The sequence below is a fragment of the Chanos chanos genome, chromosome 1 (genome assembly GCF_902362185.1).
Source record: "Chanos chanos chromosome 1, fChaCha1.1, whole genome shotgun sequence".
NCBI classification, from domain to species: Eukaryota; Metazoa; Chordata; class Actinopteri; order Gonorynchiformes; family Chanidae; genus Chanos; species Chanos chanos.
The window spans coordinates 25,814,646-25,835,850 of record NC_044495.1 but is presented as its reverse complement, the minus strand read 5'-3'; the positions used below and the strand labels follow the sequence as shown (position 1 = coordinate 25,835,850).

Sequence of the window (21,205 nt, the reverse complement as noted above, 5' to 3'; positions counted from 1 at the left end):
AGGAGTGTTTGAGAATTGTATAACCTTTACAGCCATTATTAAGTTTATCTTCTCCTGTCAGTACATGAATTCTTAGTCATAGCAGAGGCATGGTTTTCTTCAGTTCCTCTTATTAGCTGATGTGTACAGGAAGTGTGATGCAAACGCTAGTACTGAGTCTTCCATTGCAACTAGCAGAGTTTAGCTGTGAAACTGGTTAAAACCTGTCAGGGCTAGCTCATACTTTAGAAATTCGTACTGAAATCAGTTTGGGCGGGATGGGGGGGGGGGGGGTGTTAGCAGCTGAGACACTTTACTTGCAGTGCTTATTGACCTTCACTACTTAATGAAACCCGTGAATCCACAGGATCTGAAGCACGGAAGCTGACAAAGCAGGCCTCCAACCAGACCTGCCAGCCTTGATGTTTATGGCTTAAGTTCAGTGAGTGAGACTGTTTCTCTCAGCACTTACCCTCCCTCTCTCCTCTCTCCTCTTAGGTGCTCTCTTGGGACCAGTACAGCCGAGCATACGCACACTCAACATGGCCTCCATTTCAGACTACTATGCTGGGAAGAGCGTTCTGATCACTGGGGCAACAGGCTTCATGGGGAAGGTGCTGGTGGAGAAGCTGCTGCGCTCCTGCCCGGAGGTCCACGCCCTTTACATCCTGGTCAGGCCTAAAGCTGGCCAGTCCATGCAAGAGCGGGTCAAGGACATGATGAAGTGTAAGGTGAGTGGATTGCTCTTTGTTCATCTTCTCCCCTGGCTTAGCAGCTGCCCATGCAATGTGACAGCATCCAAATGCAGCCCACCCCTGTACTTTGCAAACTGCCCTTGGCAACACTGCACACTGGGCAGAACAATTAGGGTGATTGATTATGTGGCCTTTATGACAGGCAGTTTACAGTCAGTCGTAAAAGTGACAGGACTTCCCTTCTTCTTCTGCCTCGGGACCAAAGTTTAATCTTCATCTAGTATTTGTGTAAAAAGTTGTAATAAAGTTATAAAATTATAGTGTGTTTCAGAAATATCTCAGAGGTAATATTTGTTTATATGGTAATGTCTACACCCACTCATGACAGTACATTGTTAAGTGCTATTGACCTTTGCCTTAGACTTGTGTGAAAGCAGAACTCTAATTGGATGAAACTAGATTGGAGAGCATGTAGCGGAACATGAGATTTTCCTATAACTACCTCATAACCTAAGGTTTATGGTCCTTGCCAAATTAGTTCAGCCTCCACATTTTCACCTGCAAATGTTGTGTATAAGAACACATGATCTTCACATGCCTTTAGCACTCAAAAGTGTCAGTCTGATGTTTTATGGAAGTGCAGAGTTCGCACACATTTTGCAAGAATTGAAAGCCTGTGTGCTGGACAAATGGAGAGGGAGAGGGAGAAGGAGAAGGGGACGGAGGGAGGGAGGGGGAGGAAGGGAAAAGTGGTGTCAGCAGTGACAACCAGACTGGAAAAATATAACCGGACAATAAATAAAGGCATGTTGAGTTTAATGGAATCTGAGAGATTGGACAGGGAACATGTTTGTGAGCTGAGAGATGGAAGATGAAACACCGACTGCACAGTCACTCCTCATGCTGCCCCGTCCGTGAGCCACACACACACACTCTCCGTCCCAAGTGGATGTTACAGCTGTTGAAAATCATTATGTATCTCTGACAATCATCAGTGAAGGTCTTAACACCGGTATAAAGAAAAAGTCCATTGTCTCCTTTCTGAAAAATCACTCCAGTAGGCTTTGTCTTTAGATTCCCCCTATCTAGCCACTTGAAAACTGAAGTCATATTAAGCCTCTGACTATTACACCACCCCCTCCTCTCCCTGACATGCCATTTCTCTAGGTGAGCCAGGCTTTAATTAGCTCGCTGGATAATGGCACTTGGAGCACCTTGCAAATGGAGATGCTCTTTCCCTCTCTGGATAATGGCAGTGGCAGTAGTGCGGGGAGTGGGCCGCTCAACATTGATTCTGCCCTTGTTTGAATTACACTCACACTCCACAACACAGGGACAAAATCAATCTAAAGCAGATTGACCCAACCACCCGACGAGGCAGCTAAACAGTTAAGTGGAGCAGTCTGACAACAAAGAGAGATACGTGCCGCCCACTGCCGGTCTTTAATTGGGAGAGAGGCTTGGACATGTGATTGTCTTTGTCGAACTGTATACTGACTCACTCTCTTCCTGTTTGAGAAGAAGTGAGAGCGTGAGCCCTTCAGTCCAGTTAACATCAGGAATCAGAGAATGAGTCTGTTGAGCGTGGGAGGAGCCTAGTAGGGGGGAGGAGGGAAAGTTGTGTCACTTCTGTCTTTTCCCAACCTGCTTTAAAACAGTTGTTTCCCTCCAAGCTCATCTTGCCCTTGCAGCCCTCTTTACTGTCACTCAGAGCACCTGTTTCTAGGTAACAGCTGTTGCCTCAGTGATAAGTTGAGAGGACTGTATCTGACTGTAGAGTTTGACCTGGCTAAGGGCAGGCAAACTGACATCTGAAAAATTGACAGTTGTTTGCCAGAACACTTAGTGTTAGTACTCTGATTATAAGGTCAATCTTTTAATTGTCTTTGCATTGGCCTCTACTTTTCATCGTGTGCATGCTGTATGTTGAACAACAAAAGTCAGATAAGATTCAAATGAAGCTGTGGTCCGGCCGTGTTAATGTGACAGTGCTAAAACATTGTCATTTTGGGCATTCTGCTGTATTCATGGTCTGTCAGCCTCATGTCTAATACACTTAGTCTGGACTGTGAAGGCCTCTTGTCCAGCACTGTTCCGGTCCGGTCACTACTTTAGTAGATATGTGTGTAGGAGATAAGGGGAATGTGGAGAATGTCTTAGAGGGTGTGATGTGACAAACAAGAGAGCCAGAAAATGGAAAGCTGGAACAAGTCACCTACTTAACCTTGAACAAGGCTGTTTTTAGTGTATTTGCAAAGCTGACTGAAAAATCATATTTGACTACCTTGTTTGAATGAACAAAAGTCAAAGGGAAGCTGATGAGATAAAAGCATTAACCTTTAGGCTTAATGTGTGTGTGAGTGGGTGTGGGTGTGTGTGGGGGTGGTGATGGAATTCCTACAACCTTACCTGAGGCCTGCTTTCTCACTACTTTGCACAGTCCCTCACTACAGGGTAAATATTGGCATGAAATATTACTCAAATAGCCAGAACTCTAAGAGGGTCCAGAATCTCTGTTTACTTGAAAGCATTTTCACAGGGGGTTTGGCTGATATTGTTTTGGTAGGTCAGTCCTTTCCCAAACAGTTACTCAATTGTTCTTGCTTTTTCATGTTGCATTCTTCTTTCTTCTAACCTCATTCTCTTCTTTGTATTCAATAAAAGGAGACATTGTGTGCAAAACAACAGTGCAGCAGAGGGCACAATGACTCTGTGTGTTTGTGTGTGTGTGTGTGTGTGTGTGTGTGTGTGTGTGTATGTGTCTGTGTGTGTGCGTGTGTAGGAGAAGCAATGCATAGGGAGAGATACCGTGACACTCCACACAGGGAGACGGTGGTGTTTCCTTGAAAGAGTCACACAAAACAAATTCAGCTCCACTCCATAGCTTTCTAGTCTCAAATGTAAACCTGAAACCAAATTCTAAAAAAGTTCCAAAGAATACGCGTCATGGATACAGCCTTTTTCCCCAAACGGTAAACAAATAACCGGTCGTTGGGTAACCAGTATGTCAGAATTTTGATTACAGATAAGGAAATGAGGAATCAGGTTAATTTCTTTGTCATGCTCTGGGCTATGCATGAATGTGTGTTTTGTTTGATAAGCTGTAACAATCAGATCTTGCTGAAGGTTGTATTTTTTCACTGATAAGTCATTAATGATGTGTGGGATTGCGTTGCATGTCAGCGACTGTCGCCTCGATAACGGTCTTTGAGTGTTCCTTTACGGGACCATACATTGCGACAATACCTCGTCCCTCTGCACGCCTGATCTACTCACTCCACCTAAACAGCTCCATCAAAGCATCCGACTGTGCAGTCTGTGGGAGGTTACATGATCACCCTACTGTGCTTGATTAGATGTAGACGGATGGATTTGTTTGAATTCTTATGGCAGGGATTTGAGCTGGTCAGCGTTGCCTGTTCACCTGAGGCAGTGATACCTTCAGATTCATCTTTCGTTCATGCCCCAACAACACTGTGTGTTTTCATTGACCCTGTCAGGATTATGTACAACTTTGGCCTGAACCTGTCCCATTTATCGATTTGGTTTAAGTGTGATCCCATGGTAGATTGTATTCCTAGCAGTGCAAATATTTTGCAAATGATTGATTTCTCCCTGATAGCGCGCATTGTGTCCTAAACTATCAGATATCGAGTATCCTAATGGGTCTGATTCTTAGCACTGTGTCTAATAGAAGGATGCATGCCTTGCTGAATTGTAGTACTACTTGTTTGGATGAAAGCCTACACCTGTCTTCAAACAGTGGCATGAATTTGAATATTCTGTTACAAATTCTAAAATTTGTGCTTTCTATGTCACTGATGTCGCATTACATGTGGGTGTCTGGGTTCACGATATGAATACGTAACAGGGTATAGGTAGACTTAACTGAAACTGTGTAATGTCAGTCAAAGCCTCCTGGAGAGCCTCGCTTTTGCAGACTGATTCCAGCTATAATCCAACACATCTGTTTTTAGCTGGAGGCTTCTTAGATTTTGTCTGGTGTGTGTCTTCTCTGGGGTGTTTGTGGTGGGGCTAAAGCCAAATGCCTGTGTAGAATTAGCTCCCTCTACTGTAAGAGAAGTAAACATGACCCATTTTCAGATTAATTTCTTACCCATCCACAAGTGTCAGACACAAACTATGTCTGCTGGCTTGGTAATGTTCCAGTCTTTCTGCTGCTCGTCATCTAGACTGGGATGCCATGTGGTGAAAGTGGCAAACAGCACAGCATTTGCCTAGAGTGCCCCTGGAGAGAAAGAAGAAAAGGTGTATGGTGTAGTCTGAGCACAATTAGGCTGCAAATGAACTGCTGCCTGTGACACAAACTGGCACATTAAACAGTGCCAATGGAGTCATTAACCCCATACTACAGTGCCGCTGTATGTGCCCGCTCAGAGCAATCCTGACCGTGATGGCAACCATGGCGACAGAACCCTCTTCAGCAGATCAGGTGGGCACGTGTCAACCTTCATAAAGAGAGAACTCTCTAATGTTAGCCATCATACTAGTAATACAAAACTGGGCACTTGCTGATGAATTGTGGGAGTGGCAGGATACCATGTTGCTAGATGCTTAATGTCCAGCATCTGGTACATTTCACTCTTGTCAAAGGGCTACAGATTCAGAGGTAGAGTAGTTTGTGTATTTGATAACTGACTAACAGATTAATGATGACCATAAGAAATTGAGAAAGCAAACACTCATTTAAAATCAATTTGACCTATTTTTGCAGGTACTGTGGAAAAAACTGTCCATTGTCAATCAAGCGGCCCACCATCATGGTGATGTGAGCCATGATGTTCCCACCCTTAGTTAATCTTTCGTTAAAACTTTACTGCCTGTCTATGAAAAATAAATAAACCAATGATGTTAAAACAACAAAAAGTCTTGAGTGCTGTGTTGGGATATGAAAATTCGGAGCCTGTGACTGAATTATTCATAGGTCTAATTACTTAACCTATGTCTACACTTGCTGGGTGTAAGTATACTGTTGATCTAACTTTGATTAAACGTGTCAGTTTCATTTCCTGGAAAGGCAAAGAAGATTCTGGAAAGTTCTCTGGGAGAGACATGTGAGATCCCTTTTATCCCTGAGGATCATGTTCATCTTGATTTGCTAGGTGTCACCGTGTCTGTTTCTTCAGATAAAGTCAGACTTCAGTTCACTCAGGTGTTCTTGTTTTCACTCTGAGGTGTTGTCTTTCAGACACATAAGAATGAGGACAGCGTTAATGTCAAGTCAGAGTTCATTCCTCTTCATGTAGTATCAGCGTAGCCTGCCCTGCTCGCTAACACATTTTAGAGAGTCTCATCTTACCAATTTTGCCACCCACTCAAATGGCACTTTCTTTATCAGAAAGATCATCAGAAAATACATACATGAGGGCTGAGTGGTAGAACGGTTCAACCATCGCAACAGAAACCAAACACACTCTCTGTATTGCAAAGACTAGAGAAATGAATGATATTCTTGATATGAATGACTATGAGTATCTTCCTCTTACAGATTACCTGCTGTAGAGGAAACTACACTGTGTTAGCAAGCTTTGATAAAAATTGAGACACGTTTGCTTTGGTAATACAGAGTTGGTGAGAAGCGAAACAGTGGTGTTTGCACCCTTTCCCACATAATCCGTAGTCTGACAATAGCAGTAGTCCTGCCTGAGGGTGCTCTTCTGCACCATACCTCGGTTCAGCCACACTCTCTTTGGGCTGTACCTGCCACCTCACACACTAACCACAACCTCTGTTGTTTTCTGTCAACAACCAGAGGTGAACAACAGGAACAGTATGACAAACAGATGAAGAATGTGCCGTCAGTCGACTGAAAGGCAGTATATGAGACAAGCGATGGATAGTTGCTCCTCTATGAACAGATAGGTTTTATCTCCAGTTTGACAATGACGCTGTGTTTTATATGTTTGTTCTCGTGGGATAATGGAATTATACTGCTCTCAGCAGGAGAGCATTATTACAGAACCAGTGGGAGGCTATGAGCATGCTTTGCTGGTGCTTTCCACCAGCTCTGTGCACTGTCAGTGTAGGCCCTGCTATTACTCCACTTATATTGATTTCTTTTGTGCTGTAATAGCCAACATCAGCCTGTAATATTAGGAAACACCATTTTTCTCTGTTTCCTTTGTTCACTTGTAATTGTCAACTGCAGTATCCTCAGGAACAACTTACCGTATGAAATATGTGTCTCAGACAGGATAGGATACTGAGCAGACAAAGAGAGAGAGACAAAAAGAAAGAAAGGGAGAGAGACAGAGAGAGAGAGAGAGATAAAAGGATGGAGATAGTGGGCTGTGACTTGTGTTCGGCAGCTTTTCAGGCCTTAAGTTTATGAACGTCACACACAGTGACCTTCACTTGACTACACAGCGAAGTCCTAGCAAGGCTCTGGCATAGCCACGAGACAAGACTTAAAATTATTTCTCTCAGTGGCACAGGCTCAGACACAAAACATTCACAGAATTTCTTTTAGTCACCAGGGGAAGCTTCAGTTCCAGGAGCTTGGAGCGGCACTTGCTTATTATGTCGATATAGGAGAAGAAATCCTTTGAGAAAAGCACAGAGAGCGACCTGATTGACAGCAATGCCTCGTCTCCCTCTTTTCCTTCATAGCTAACCAGAATTTTGTGTGGCTCTCTGCTTCCCTGTCTGTGGTTTTCCTCCTTCTCTTCAGTTTTCTTTCACAATATCCACTCCATTCCTTTCTTCTCTCCTTCATTTTTGTCAGTCTCTGTCCACCTTTTTTTTTATCTGTCTGTCATTCATCTCCACCTTTCATGTCCCTTCCTCTTCATGTTCTGTTTTCTCCATGCTCTTCTGTATGATGTCATCTGATGGTTTGCATCTGCAGGAACTATAAAGAGATACCAAAAAAAAGGGATGTGTGGCTGTCTACAAAGGAGGCATTTGCATGCAGCATTCTTTCTCTCTACGCCAGCATTTGGTTTTAGTGTTTTATCATGTGTCATTAGTCTAACAGAAATTGCATAGTTGGCAATAAGCTCCAACTCAACAAGCGTGTGCAGATGTCCTTATTAATGCGTGAGGAAGAATGTAAATGATAAATACTGAGCCAAAAATAAAACAGACTTTTCCAAACTCCTCGTTTACTCTTAACATCTCCACGTACAGCTCTCTTGTTTCCTCGTCTGTTCAGGGACGGCCAGTCTGGCAGCAGACTCAATTAGTCACTGCTTTGACACAAACAGATGGTAAAGCACTAGGGGAGGAGAAGACCAAAGTTATTTCTGTTTACAGTGTTTCTTAATCAGAGCTTTTACAGTTCCTGTGTTGTAACCCCAAGGCATTCAGTTCTTCACAGAAGCAGTTAGTTCAGTAGGCTGGGTCCCTCTGCGTATTTGCTCTCTTGTGTTTGTACCTGTTCGAGTGGCCTGTGCGTTTCCCACACGGTGTCCCTGTTTTACCAGGGCGTGTCTATGACAAGTGGTATTTGTGAATGGCAAGGTCTCAGTGAAGAGAAGTGTGCTGCACTCTTTCTCTCAGGAGAGAAGCAAAGGTATAGAGGCAGGAAAATGAGATGTATGACAGGCTCTCTTCCATCTGTCTTTCTGTCACACACCCACCCACCCCCACACACACACACACACACACACACACACACTGCTGAGGGGTAGGGGGCGTATTTCCTCTCTCCAAGAAAGGCAGCGATAATTACCGTATATATTAAGGTGGACACTGTGAGTGGAGCATTTATAGGACAGCTCAGGTTTCCACATGAAAGGAAAGAGCTGTTAGTGTAGGGTTGCTGTGAAAGTCCACAAAGTGCACAGTCACTGTACTCAGAATCCAAGGCCCACTGCATAAACTACAAACATTAGCTCCCGCACATGGCACGCAACGCACAGAAATTCCAAAAACGAGAGTATTCCCGTTCAGTTGAACCTTTCAGGATATTCCAACCACCTTCCCTTGTGGCAGAAGTGTGTCAGTGGAGGACATCGATAAATGCAAATGAAGGGCTAGCTTTGCCTTGAGATAAAGGTCTAAAAATAGAGTAGGTATGTGTGTTAGGAGCTGGCTGTAAATTTGGAACTTTTGGCAGTTGCGGGGAGAACTGTCTCACTGCTGCTATTAGACAGATAGGCCAGCACTGGCCTAAGCTACACTGTCATTTGCACTAATGCACTGGCTACAGAGGCTCTTCTCTCTCCCTCTAGGCTCTAGTTCTGCCACTGAACTAAGGAAGCATTGTCACAAGCAGTACAGAAACACATGCTCTCAGGGTGGGATTATTTATACCAAGGGGACAGAGGGAGTTGGCAGAGATAAAGAGAACCAGTGGCAGGCTGGCACGGAGCTACGGTTCAAGCTGTCCCACAGTGCTCCTCTCTCCTTGCTCTCTGACTGACACAATGTGTGTGTTTGCAGTGTTTGACCGCAGTCACCCCGATCCCTTTGCTATCTCTCTCTCTCTCTCTCTCTCTCTCTCTCTCTCTCTCTCTCTCTCATATTGCTTGTGTCTGACGCAGAAAATCAGCATCATTTCCCATTGGAATCCTGTACTAATAGAGGATAGAGACACTTTTTTTTCCATTTTGTTAAAGCTTTTTTTTAATTTTTTTTTTATTAAAGTTTCAAATTTTTTCTCTCAGCGCATCCTTCATGACATGTTTCAATCCACTCCCTGTCTTGGGGCCTGTGTTCTTGCAGAGGTTTTGTGGTGCGGGGTTTCCTGCCAATCGACACAGTGTTTTGTGTTTTTGTTGCTAGGATACACAACCTCAGCAGGAAGTTTGGTTGAGGTCATTGATGTCAAGTGCTCCTTGATTTAGATTTTTCTTTTTTTTGTAAGTCACTTGCACAAATATATTCCTATTTAGTAAGTCTCTCCCTCTCTCTCTCCCTCTCTCTCTCCCACTCTCTCTCTCCCCCCACCTTCTGTCTCTTTTCTCTTTCTGAATGTCTGTGTGATGTGCACATTCTCATGAGTGCGTACATACCCTCTCCTCAGCGTGTTACAGTGCAGTATGTGTGTGTGTGTGTGATGCTATCTGCGGTATGGCATGAGTGTGTTTGCCAGTCTCTAGTTCTTCCTCCTGGCCCATATGCTCTACGCTCATAGCAACACTAATCTCTGCTCATGGCAGCTATGATTCAGGCTTAGCTTCTGATCAGGAGACACAGTGCGAGAGTGCGGGCCTTAGTGTCCCAGAGTGCCTTGTGTGGACAGATGGCATGTGTGTCAGGTTATGTTTTCCACAAAGAGGTGCAGAATGCAGTTATGAATATTGAATTTACCTGGAGCTGGAGTCTCTTTGTTTTTTGTGCATGTGTAGTTGAAGAGAACGCGGGATGTGAGGAGCATGAGGAGCTTGGGTCATGATATAGATCCTAGGCCTTCTGCAGAGGACTCATTTGTAGACAGCTGGACATGGAGGATGGGGGGGGGGTGTCTTCTAAATCTGAACAAGAGTGAACAAGAGCAGAGAAAGAGTAATGATAGAGGGAAAACAGAGGTGGGGGAGAGGGGCAGATAGAGAGAGAATATGAGGGAGAGAGGGATATAGTCCTGTTAACAGATAGAGGAGAGTGAAGAGAGAGAGAATATGAGGGAGAGAGGGATATAGTCCTGTTAACAGATAGAGGAGAGTGAAGAGAGAGAGAATATGAGGGAGAGAGGGATATAGTCCTGTTAACAGATAGAGGAGAGTGAAGAGAGAGAGAATATGAGGGAGAGAGGGATATAGTCCTGTTAACAGATAGAGGAGAGTGAAGAGAGAGAGAATATGAGGGAGAGAGGGATATAGTCCTGTTAACAGATAGAGGAGAGTGAAGAGAGAGAGAATATGAGGGAGAGAGGGATATAGTCCTGTTAACAGATAGAGGAGAGTGAAGAGAGAGAGAATATTAGGGAGAGAGGGATATAGTCCTGTTAACAGATAGAGGAGAGTGAAGAGAGAGAGAATATGAGGGAGAGAGGGATATTGTCCTGTTAACAGCTGTGGGACAAGTAATTCACCGCAGAGAGTCAAAATCAGATCACACAACTGAGCACAACATACAGTGGCATGCTGCTATACTCTCTCTCCCTCTCTCTCTCTCCCTCTCTCTCTCTCTCTGTCTCTCTCACTCTCTCTCTGGCAGGCTCTCAAATAAAAACAAACAGTTCTGCTCTTTCTGTCTTAAATCCCTCTTTGATGCAAATTCAGTGCTTTCATTTGAAAACGGCGTGCAGAGTGGTTCTGGCCTGTGGGGCTGGTGAGTAATCGCACTCTGTGTGGCATAGAGAGAGAGAGGGGAGAGGGCTCAGACTGGGCAGAACAAATCCCCTCAAAGAGTCCACTAAATCCTCTTTATTGTTCCAGACACCATCAGACATTCAAAACAGGTGACATAATATCAGTGGGGAATGTCTTAGGCATCTGCTTTCATTTGTCTTAATGCTGATGTAAGTGTGGACTTCTCCAAGCCTCCATATTTTCTACTCAGAAAGGTTCCTGAGAAACTTGGTTCCTAGGAAACTGGGTACACACGGTTCTAACCTATGGACATATAGGTTATTTGGAATGCGAAATCATACATGAAGAGTAGCCCACGGTCAAACACTCTCTAATTTTAAAGAAGATATTCCGTACTGTAGCAGGTGCTCTTAAGCTCTCCTTTTTTAGCCCACTGCTGAGTCAGTTCAGTGGACTGCTGAAATGTCAGAATGACCTAGGCTTGAATATCTCTGGACCACTTTTAGCTTGTCAGCATTAATAACAAGGCTTTGGGATAAGAGGGAAATGTCTTTGCTTTCTTAAGATCGAGGTACACTTGTCAACAGGCTAATGAGTAGAAGAGGTATGTAAGGTACTATGTAACTTTTTTGGACTGCCCAGAGATGTCCCATGGGCTGTCCTGGTTGTTCATCTGTCTAGGACCTGAGGAAGATTGAAGAGGCTGTGTTACCTCAGTAAATAGTGACATGAGGCATACACAAAGTGCTAATACTTGTTCCTCCAGGAGGCAGGATCACCAGACCCTTACAGTGTTTCTGCAGACGAGAGCAGGTAGAAATCAGATATTCACAGTCATGGTGTTAGATCACACATAGCACACTGTTAATGGCCTTTATATCAGCCATCTCATGCCTTCACTATCAGGGCAAACATGACAGAATCTATGTTTTGAACATGAAATCTGATATTACACTGGTCATACTTAACCCATACAGACAATATAATGAGAGAGTCGTTAAAGATCGTGGGTAGGAAATGAATATTGGAGATTTGATGATACTTCAAGTGCTGTCTTCAGCCAGAGCATCTCTACTAGATGCATAATATCTGAAGTTGCTGCAACAAACATTCCAAATGACCCCATGATAAGAATGCTTAGTGCTGTAAATATATCACATTTTTTCTGACCTAATACATACTTGTGCTTACTTGCAGCTAAGGCTGAAGAAAATCACACCTTAAAATTGAAATGGGTACGTTCAACCAAAAGTAGTGGAATAAAAGTTGTCCTTTAGCACTCCAGGGCAGATGTCCCATTGTTGAGGAAACACCTGGAAGTGTGTGCTGGAGGAATGGGGTTGGGAAGAATAACCATTTGTTTCTACTAGGAAAGATGCTGGGCCAGAACCAGAATTATTAATGACCACCTGTTATGTTCAAGTTTGGTTTTATATGGGCCCTTTTTTGAGAACACATTTTTTTGTAACTTAGGACATTTAACATTTAAGTAGGCTCATTTGCCAGTGTTTTTTATTTATTTATTTATTTATTTATTTATTTATTTATTTTTTACATATTAAAATCCAGTATGTCAATGTGGAATTTTTCTAGGGCTGATCAAGCAAAAATATCTTTACATCCTGTTATAAAGGCCAATAACAAGTTATACTTTGTCCCATCTCCTTTGAGGGCTAATGAAAACAGTACCAACAGGTTTACACCCAGAGAAAACGCTGCGCTTGCAGTGTTTTAGACAGTGAACCTTAACCATACAACTGGAATTTTGTTAGACCTAAAAATTACGTCTTGCTGACTGCCTGTCCTGAAACAACTTGGTGAAAAAATCGAATTTAATTGCTACCTTGGTAATTTACATTTTCATGCTTGCAGCGCTGATGCCAGATGTCTGTATTTTATTTGGAAAAGTAACTGATTTTATTTCCATGTGGAAAAGCATCTGACATTTCCCATTGCAGCCACACACCCTCTTATGAGTCATGCATTTTGAGCATGAATGTGTTGTATCGTATTCACATTTTTTTCCGAAAAGGGTCTGATAATAAATGAACTAATAAAAATGACGCATCTTCTGTGTGAGACAAGAGTGTTTCAGTTCATTTATTAGCATTGCTGGAGTTCAGAGAAACAAGAATGAAAATTCACAACTTTCTGTTTGATGTATTTATGTCACGTGTTGTTTCTGAGTAGCTGAGTGGCTAAATAAAGTGACACAAAAATGATTTGTTATGCGGTTAATAGCGGTGGCTGCACTGAAACTCTGAAGTGAGTGGGCAGCGTGTTAAAATACGTTTCCGTGTCACTGTCTGTCCTGTAGGTTTTCGACCGTGTGCGTGAAGAGAATCCAGACTTCCATAAGAAGATTGTACCCATCAGCAGTGAGCTGACGCAGCCTGGCCTTGCCATCAGCCCCGAGGACGTGGAGAAACTGACTGCCTGCGTCAACATCGTCTTCCACTGCGCCGCCACCATCCGCTTTGACGAGCCACTCAAGTAAGACACCGACTCACTCTCTGTATCTGTAGCGTGGAGTCAAAACGAACTTAAGTCCTGTCTCCCCCCGGAGCTTGCTCTGGGACAGGATGTGTGTCATGATTTCTGTGGTTTTATTTGCAGTAAGGTTTTGACTTGCTCAGGCATGAGGAATTTGATCTTTTGCGGTCTGTTCATGTTCGTTGTCCGGGGAGAATGATCTCTGTGTAAACTCGCAATTTAGCAAGGACTCAAGTTTGACTTCATTCGCATGATTTTGGTTTTTTGGGTTTTTTTTCCCCCTAAGAATTCAAAGACTGCCTCTTTATTACGCTTATGCCACTTTCCAGGCTGTCACATTATGCTCAGAAAATGTTGCTTTCTAACTAATGATGTTTAATCCTGATTACTTGCCTTGGACATTGAGGGCCTAAATATGTGAAAACAGAATCTACAAGAAGGAGGAATAACCACATCCGGAAAGAGATGAAAATAAAACATTTTGACGGTGCTAAAATGGCACACTGTGCTCCTTCATGAACATGCCATCAGACTGAGATGCCACAGCAGTGGCCCATATGGTCTCTTTGCACTGAGACTGCCTGAAGCCAGTGGACTGTAATTGAATCCTGTGGGAGGGAGCACAGAGTCGATATGTCATGGTGCACTCTGTAATGGTTTCAGTACAGAGTAGTCTCTATAGACACTGGCATGTCATGTCTCTGACATATCACGGCCGAGGGACTCTCTCTCTCTTCTGGAGTACGTGTATGATAGTGTTGTAGGAATCTGTCAGCAGAGAACAATGCAGGAGAATATGCTGTGCTATAAGACATACCTCATTCCCAGTGTGTGTAACTGAAGATTTGTGTGTATGTGTGTTGAGTGAAGAAAAAAGGTTCAACAATATGAGCGCTGCTCAATCATTCTCTCTCTCCCTCTCTCTCTCTCTCTCAGCATTTAAACTCAATAATGACTTTACAGTCTGACCACACCGGAAAGCATATACAGTCACCATCATTTCTCCTCCCTTTCCAGTCCTGTTTATCCCCATCTAACCTGTATTCCAGAAGATTAATGTAACACGCACACACACAGAGCACAGTAGTGCCCAGCAAGAAAGAGCTCCCTGGTCCTAGCTGCGTGGAGTTTGGTTATGTTCTATATGTTCTGGCCTTGTTGGTGAGGGTTTCATCTCGCAGCTTTGCTCTTCCTGACCAAGGTACTGGCCTCAGATCTGCAACTGGTTCCCTTAGAAGATACTCATCTGTAGTTGCTCAGTAGAGTGGAACTACTACCGTCCCTATGGATCACACACACACACACACACACACACGTTCCCTGGTGACCCTGTGTTGACAGGACAGCCCCCATAAAGGAGCCATTGACAGAATTTTGGAACCAAAACAAATCAGCTCTGCTTCACAGTGTCTGTCAGACACTGCCAACTGCATGGGCCCAGTGTGTACTCTGTCTCAGCCGTTATTATGTTATAAATCTCATTTGTCCAAATGCAGTCACAGCTCTTTGATATTGGTTGCCAAAGTTGTGTGAAAGCAGTTAGAGTTTGTGTTTATACTACGCTAAGCATTCAGATAATGTCTGGACTGCTTTGAAGGAGTGACCAATACAGTTAGTGTGCTGGCTAGTAGTCAGGAGAGAAGGTTTGTCGTGAAATTCTGACCTGAGAGATGTAAACATACAACAGTTTGTGGAAACTTTTTATGACTTCTTCTGGTATGCGTTACGTAGTTATACCATGCAAACTGTTCATTTTGTACATGATTTTGTAAATCCAACCTCAAACGAGTTCTTCCGTATTCCTGCCATCAAACATGTTCTCAGTGATTGCTTTTACGCAGCTCCTCTCACTGTATTGTAAGCAGAGTCTAAGTAACTGTTGAATGGATTTGTTTGGTTTTCTTCTCAGACACGCCCTGCAGCTGAATGTGATAGCAACGCAGCAGCTCCTCAGCCTGGCCCAGCAGATGCATCACCTCGAGGCCTTCATCCACGTCTCCACAGCCTATGCAAACTGCAACCGCAGACACATCGACGAGGTCATATATCCCCCGCCCGTCGAGCCCAAGAAGCTCATCGACTCGCTCGAGTGAGTGATGAGTACTGCTGCTCCCTGTCTACCAAGTGTTTACAGCATAGACCAGATATAAGATATTACCCTCACTACTCAGAGCATGAGCTAGGATTCTGGAAACTTCTTTATACATCTGCATTTTTTTTTTCACAAGATTTCTTGTGATGTGACCTCTGATGAGAGCATGGGCTTTGTCCTAGGTGGCTGGATGAGGGCATTGTTCGGGACATCACGCCACGTCTAATTGGGGACCGTCCTAATACGTACACATACACCAAAGCACTGGCTGAGTGTGTGGTTCAGCAGGAGAGCACTAAACTCAACATTGGTATCATTCGACCCTCTATAGTGGGAGCCAGCTGGCAGGAACCATTCCCTGTGAGTGGAGTTCTCTCACGTACCTTATTTTTACTCTGTTTCTCCTCAATGTCTGCATAGCACTACACACAGTTACTTTAATAACAGTGTAGTGCATACATTCAGACTTAAGTGCATGTTAAATTGAACTGGTTTGGTTTAAAGATTTGGGTTTGCTGTGTTATGAACAGTTTGAGATTTTATATGTGTAGTTCCACCGACCTGATGATCTGAGGAGTGCAGAGAGTTTGTAAAGTTCATTGAGGGATTTAAAAAATAGACCTACTCCATAAATATTCGGGAAACAGCACTATTGAGGCCTAAATCAAATCTAATTTAAAATCCTGAACCTTACACGTGAACAGCATGCCTCCTGTTTTATACATGTTGTTGCAGAACAGTTTGAAAAGCCACTGTATTTACATGGAAACTCCCCAAACTCTTTTAACATTACATAAATCGAGTCATTTGGATGCCTCTGTGCAGTGCAGTGTTCCAGGTTTTTGAGTCCTGTATCAGTCTTCATTATGTTTCACTCAATGGCAGAAGGCAGTGAGAGAAGAAGATGAAGTATCTGTCCATCACATGTCTTTTTCTTCTATCACTGCATCTGTAGACTTTCACCTGTGGTAGAATGTCTCTGCCAGTGAAAGTTAAAAATATATCTCCTGGCACTGAGGGGAGGAGTCGCACGCACACACAGACACTCACACACACACACACACACACACACACACACACACACAACAGATGTGACACTTCTCTGCATGGTGGCCCCATGCATCCATAGACACGTGTAGACAAACCTCAGACCTAGAAAATTACCTAAGTCTCTTACCAGTGCTCCTATCCATTATTAATGAGCTCTAATTGATGCCTACAGTTTTGTTCCCCTCACCCCCCCGAAACCCTGTAGTCACACTGTGGGAATGCCAACTCAGCAGCTGCACCGTTTTCTGACTGATGTTGCATTGAAGCTTCAGTGTGAAACATGATGATGTGGTACAAGTGTTTAGGGAGCACTTAGAAGAGATGTAACCATAGCCTCTAAAGACCTGTTTCCCTTCTGGGTATTGACATGCTTCCCTCCATTTTACAGGGCTGGATTGACAACTTCAACGGACCAAGTGGTGTTTTCATAGCTGTAAGTATTTGGACTATTTTAATTATGACAAATAACAAATAAACTGCGTTTGGTGCTTTACTACAGATATGTGTGCATGTTGTATTTTTGGCAACCGGTATTTTGGTTTATTATTGTTTAGGCGGGAAAGGGAATTCTGCGTACCATGAGGGCCAATAACGATGCTGTAGCCGACCTGATTCCTGTAGACGTGGTCATCAACCTGACCATAGCGGCAGGCTGGTACACAGCTGTTCACAGGTTAGCACTGTATTCTGACTGCATATGTCTTAGAACGACTTTACTTGGCCATTTTGCTTTGATTATATTACTGTCATGGATTTTTGAGAGCATCTTAAGCCATTGATGATTTGACAAAGGTTTATCAGTGAAGATTGATAATCGTACTGTTGACTGTCAGATTCATAATGAATCAGTCTGCCTCACCAACTAACTTTGTTTCATTTTGTTTTTCCAGACCTAAATCAGTACTGGTCTATAACTGTACAACAGGAGGCATAAACCCCTTCCACTGGGGAGAGATTGGTATGCTATCTTTCTCTTGAAACAATTTATGGTTATCCAGTAACAGTGCAAAGTAAATGCAGCATTCAGGAGATGTACATATTATTTTTATATTCAGCTATAATATCTCTTGAGAATCACTATATAAATATTTGTCTTGGATTACTGATGGAAGATACTTACAGTCAACATTTATATTATGTTCATTACCATTGTTTGTGAGCAGCTACCATACTGTTTGCTTGTTATAGTATGTCATATTATAGTATGCTCTCTGTTGGTAACTGTCTGCCCTCTACCGGATTACAAGGTCACTTTAGATGTAGAGGTTCTTAGTGCTTATCTCCAATAAATCTGTTCATGCAAGCAGCACATGTAAACAAATATTTTCCAATGTATTATATTTTTAATAAGCTTTGCCTCAAGGAAAAGCAATCAGAAAAGGATTTAAACCCTCAGAACGGAACTACTAAACAGCATATGCTAAACAGTGTTTTAGATGAAGGGGCAACTAAACAATCTTCCTGCATCCTCTTGGTTGTCAGGGCAACCAAGATTAAAGGATGCGGGAGGCATGGAGATTCCGATTAAACACCACAGGTGACAAGAGTCCCCTCAGATTAGTGACCACACTTCTTTCACCCTGTAAATTGTTACCAGATGGCTCTCAGCAGGATTAAACCTCGTGCTCTCAAAATCAGCGTTATGAAAGGGGAACAGTGAAGTAATCTGCCTGCCCCACATGAGAGCTAAGAATAAAGCTAATCAAAAGACAGCAAATGTAGGTCAACTGAAGGGGGGTGTCGGGAGAGTGGCTGAATTTTCTATTGTTCCAGAGCAGGCCGTTACAGCTCCGGGTTTCGCCCGCCACGTTCTGTTGTAGTGTCGAGCCGGCCTGGTGTTAACGTAAAGGGGAAGCTTCGTTAGACATTGCCATGGCAACTGACCTTGTGCAGAGAGCCGGAAGGTCAGACTGGGTTTTGATGCTGCCGGGCGCTGGCTGCCCTACCCTGCTCAGGCAGCTCAGAACCGAGGCACATCTGGCTGCCACCATGAATCTTATCAACTTGGCAACTCATGCTGCATTTCCATGGCAACCGGCTAACCCATTTGTGATGTAACACATGAGGTCACACATCTGTCACTGCCCGCTTTTTTTCTCATGGTTTGTGGAAGTATTTTGGAACCACTGGTCCACCGCAGGGTCTTCTTACAGTGGCTACCAATTATTTTTCCGCAAGAAGTTATCATGACAGTGCTGCTACTTAACGGTGTCCGCTTGTTCAAAGGAACCTACAGCGTCAACCCTGAGTGTATTTTCACCGGAGTATAGGGTCAAATGTAATTGTTTTAATTAAACAGTGAACATATTCATAAAGACATGGTGTGAAGATACATGTTGATCCTGTGCTCTCTTTAGAACACCATGTGATGTCCAGTTTTAAGAGGAACCCTTTGGAGCAGGCCTTTCGTAGGCCCAACGCTAACATCACTTCCAACTACCTGATAAACCAGTACTGGATCCTGGTCAGCCATAAGTTCCCAGCCCTCATATATGACCTCTTCCTGCGCCTGTCTGGACAAAAACCCCAGTAAGAGAGGCACAGCATCCAAATACAGTCAATGCCATAGAGTCATACAGCGTTCACTGAATCACAAAACAAACAGACAGCAAATCATTTAGGTGACAGATTTTCATGAAAATGAAATGTTTTTAAATAAATAGCAATTTCAGACCAGACTTAAATAATGGACAAACTTTTCAGAGCATTAGAGTATCCAGGTGTTGATATATCTGTACAAACCATTTTAAAAATTGATAACAGTTTAGATCTATCGAAAAGATACTTGCAAAGATACCATTAGTCTTTCCTTTGATAAGTCAGATACCATTGTTTTTGACTTTCTCTTGGCTTACCAGCACATACTGTCAGTGAGGTGCTTTGTGGAGTTGCAGGTGAAATCAGGTGAATGATACTATGCTCTAGGCATGTTACACTTCTTGATGAAATGTCAGAGAAAAAAAGAGACAATGACTGACATCACACTCAGGAGAGTAGACCTGAGCTTTTCTTTATCTGCCCTCTGGGGTGAATAAAGTGTTAGGGTAAAAAAATGCACAGTGACAAAGTGCAGCTAAACATCCCCCACTGTCTTGTCTGGTTTAGGATGATGCGGATTTTTAACCGCTTACACAAGGCCATTGGACTGCTGGAATACTTCAGTAGTCAGGACTGGGAGTGGAACTCTGAGAACATGAGCATGCTGATGAGTCAGCTGACGCCAGAGGACAAGAAGGTACCCACCTCCTCCCTGCCTCCTTATTAAATATTGTTCTCTCTGTAAACTACTGTCCTGTTATTTTATAGTTATTATAGTTCCTATTATCTTTATTCATTTTCTTAATTTTTTTATTGTTACAGAAGGTTGACTGTTATAGAAACAACAGCCGTAAAAACACAGTAGAGTTTTGTAACTCTTACATAAAAGGAGGAAGCAGTAACATTTACAGTTAACGACTGGCCACTCTAATTCCAAGAGATTACTGTACAGTGTATACAGTGTATATCTGCACATATTTTCATTATTATACTTGACTCAGCTGCACTTAAAAATCAAGTTTTACTAAATCACAGTTTCTACATATGCACTAATGCTTCTTGGTTCTTAATCTACTAGACTTTCAACTTCGATGTTCGCCAGCTGAACTGGCCTGAGTATATTGAGAACTACTGCATTGGCACGAAGAAATACGTCCTGAATGAGGACATGTCTGACATCCCAGCAGCAAGACAGCACTTGAGAAAGTAAGCACCTACACTGACTAAGGCTTCATTCATGCTTGATAAAGTAAAGCGTCATTTGAACGAGTCATCAATGTTGAAAGAATTGCAAAACGAATGTGGGGAGTAATTCTGTCGTCAGGAGAGCCCATATGATGGCACAGTGCACACTGTTTATCACTGTTTCTTCTTTGTCGTTTAATCAGGTTGAGGAACATTCGCTACACTTTCAATACAATCCTACTGGTCTTCATATGGCGGGTCTTCATCGCCCGTTCCCAGATGGCCCGCAACATTTGGTACTTTGTGGTGAGCCTGTGCTTTAAGTTCCTGTCCTACTTCAAGGCGTCTAGCACACTGACCAACTGACCAACCAGCTCCGTCCCAAAAACAAGAGACCACTGCCCCTTTGTCCCCTCCTCTCACACACACACACACACCGCACAAGTTATCTCCTCATGTAACATCACATAACAGCCCAGGTCATGTGGCTTTGAGCTCGGCTGATCTAGGAAGAAAGACTTGCAAAATGTTGGGTTTGTGTGGTTTAGCCACTGATTACATGTACTCATCACATGCCAAGATCTTTCTAGCAAACTCTACTGGTCAATCCATGTGTCCTGTTCATAACAGTAAGTTAAATATATCCTGAAATTTTAATAAGATTTTCATTTTTTAGACCATAGCTTTGATTAAACCCATAAATATATATGCAATCCCAGTCATAAAATTCCACTCTGTTCTCAGTGTATATATACGTTTATGTGTTCTGTCCTGAATCCAGACACAATGCCTTGACATTCTTGGTGATTATTACCATACTTGAATTACAACAGTGTTTCAATGAAAGATCATTTATGTTCCTTAATCTTAAACTATGGAGTTCTGGGGTATCCTTAGTGACTCTGCAAAAAGTGTGGGTGATTTCAGCATTAACTGTATATGTTGTTTGTTTTTTT

At 43.0% G+C, this 21,205-nt stretch overlaps 1 protein-coding gene across 1 annotated transcript; it reads left to right on the top strand.

The window, feature by feature from the left end:
- The first annotated feature begins 521 nt into the window (after positions 1-521).
- On the top strand, positions 522-20,615 carry LOC115822871 (fatty acyl-CoA reductase 1). The gene is made up of 11 exons (XM_030786827.1): positions 522-710; positions 13,209-13,384; positions 15,294-15,473; positions 15,659-15,836; positions 16,915-16,959; positions 17,081-17,199; positions 17,417-17,484; positions 18,884-19,055; positions 19,632-19,761; positions 20,143-20,270; positions 20,453-20,615. The coding sequence occupies exons 1-11, from the start codon at positions 522-524 to the stop codon at positions 20,613-20,615; spliced, it is 1,548 nt and encodes a 515-aa protein (XP_030642687.1).
- Positions 20,616-21,205: the final 590 nt, after the last annotated feature.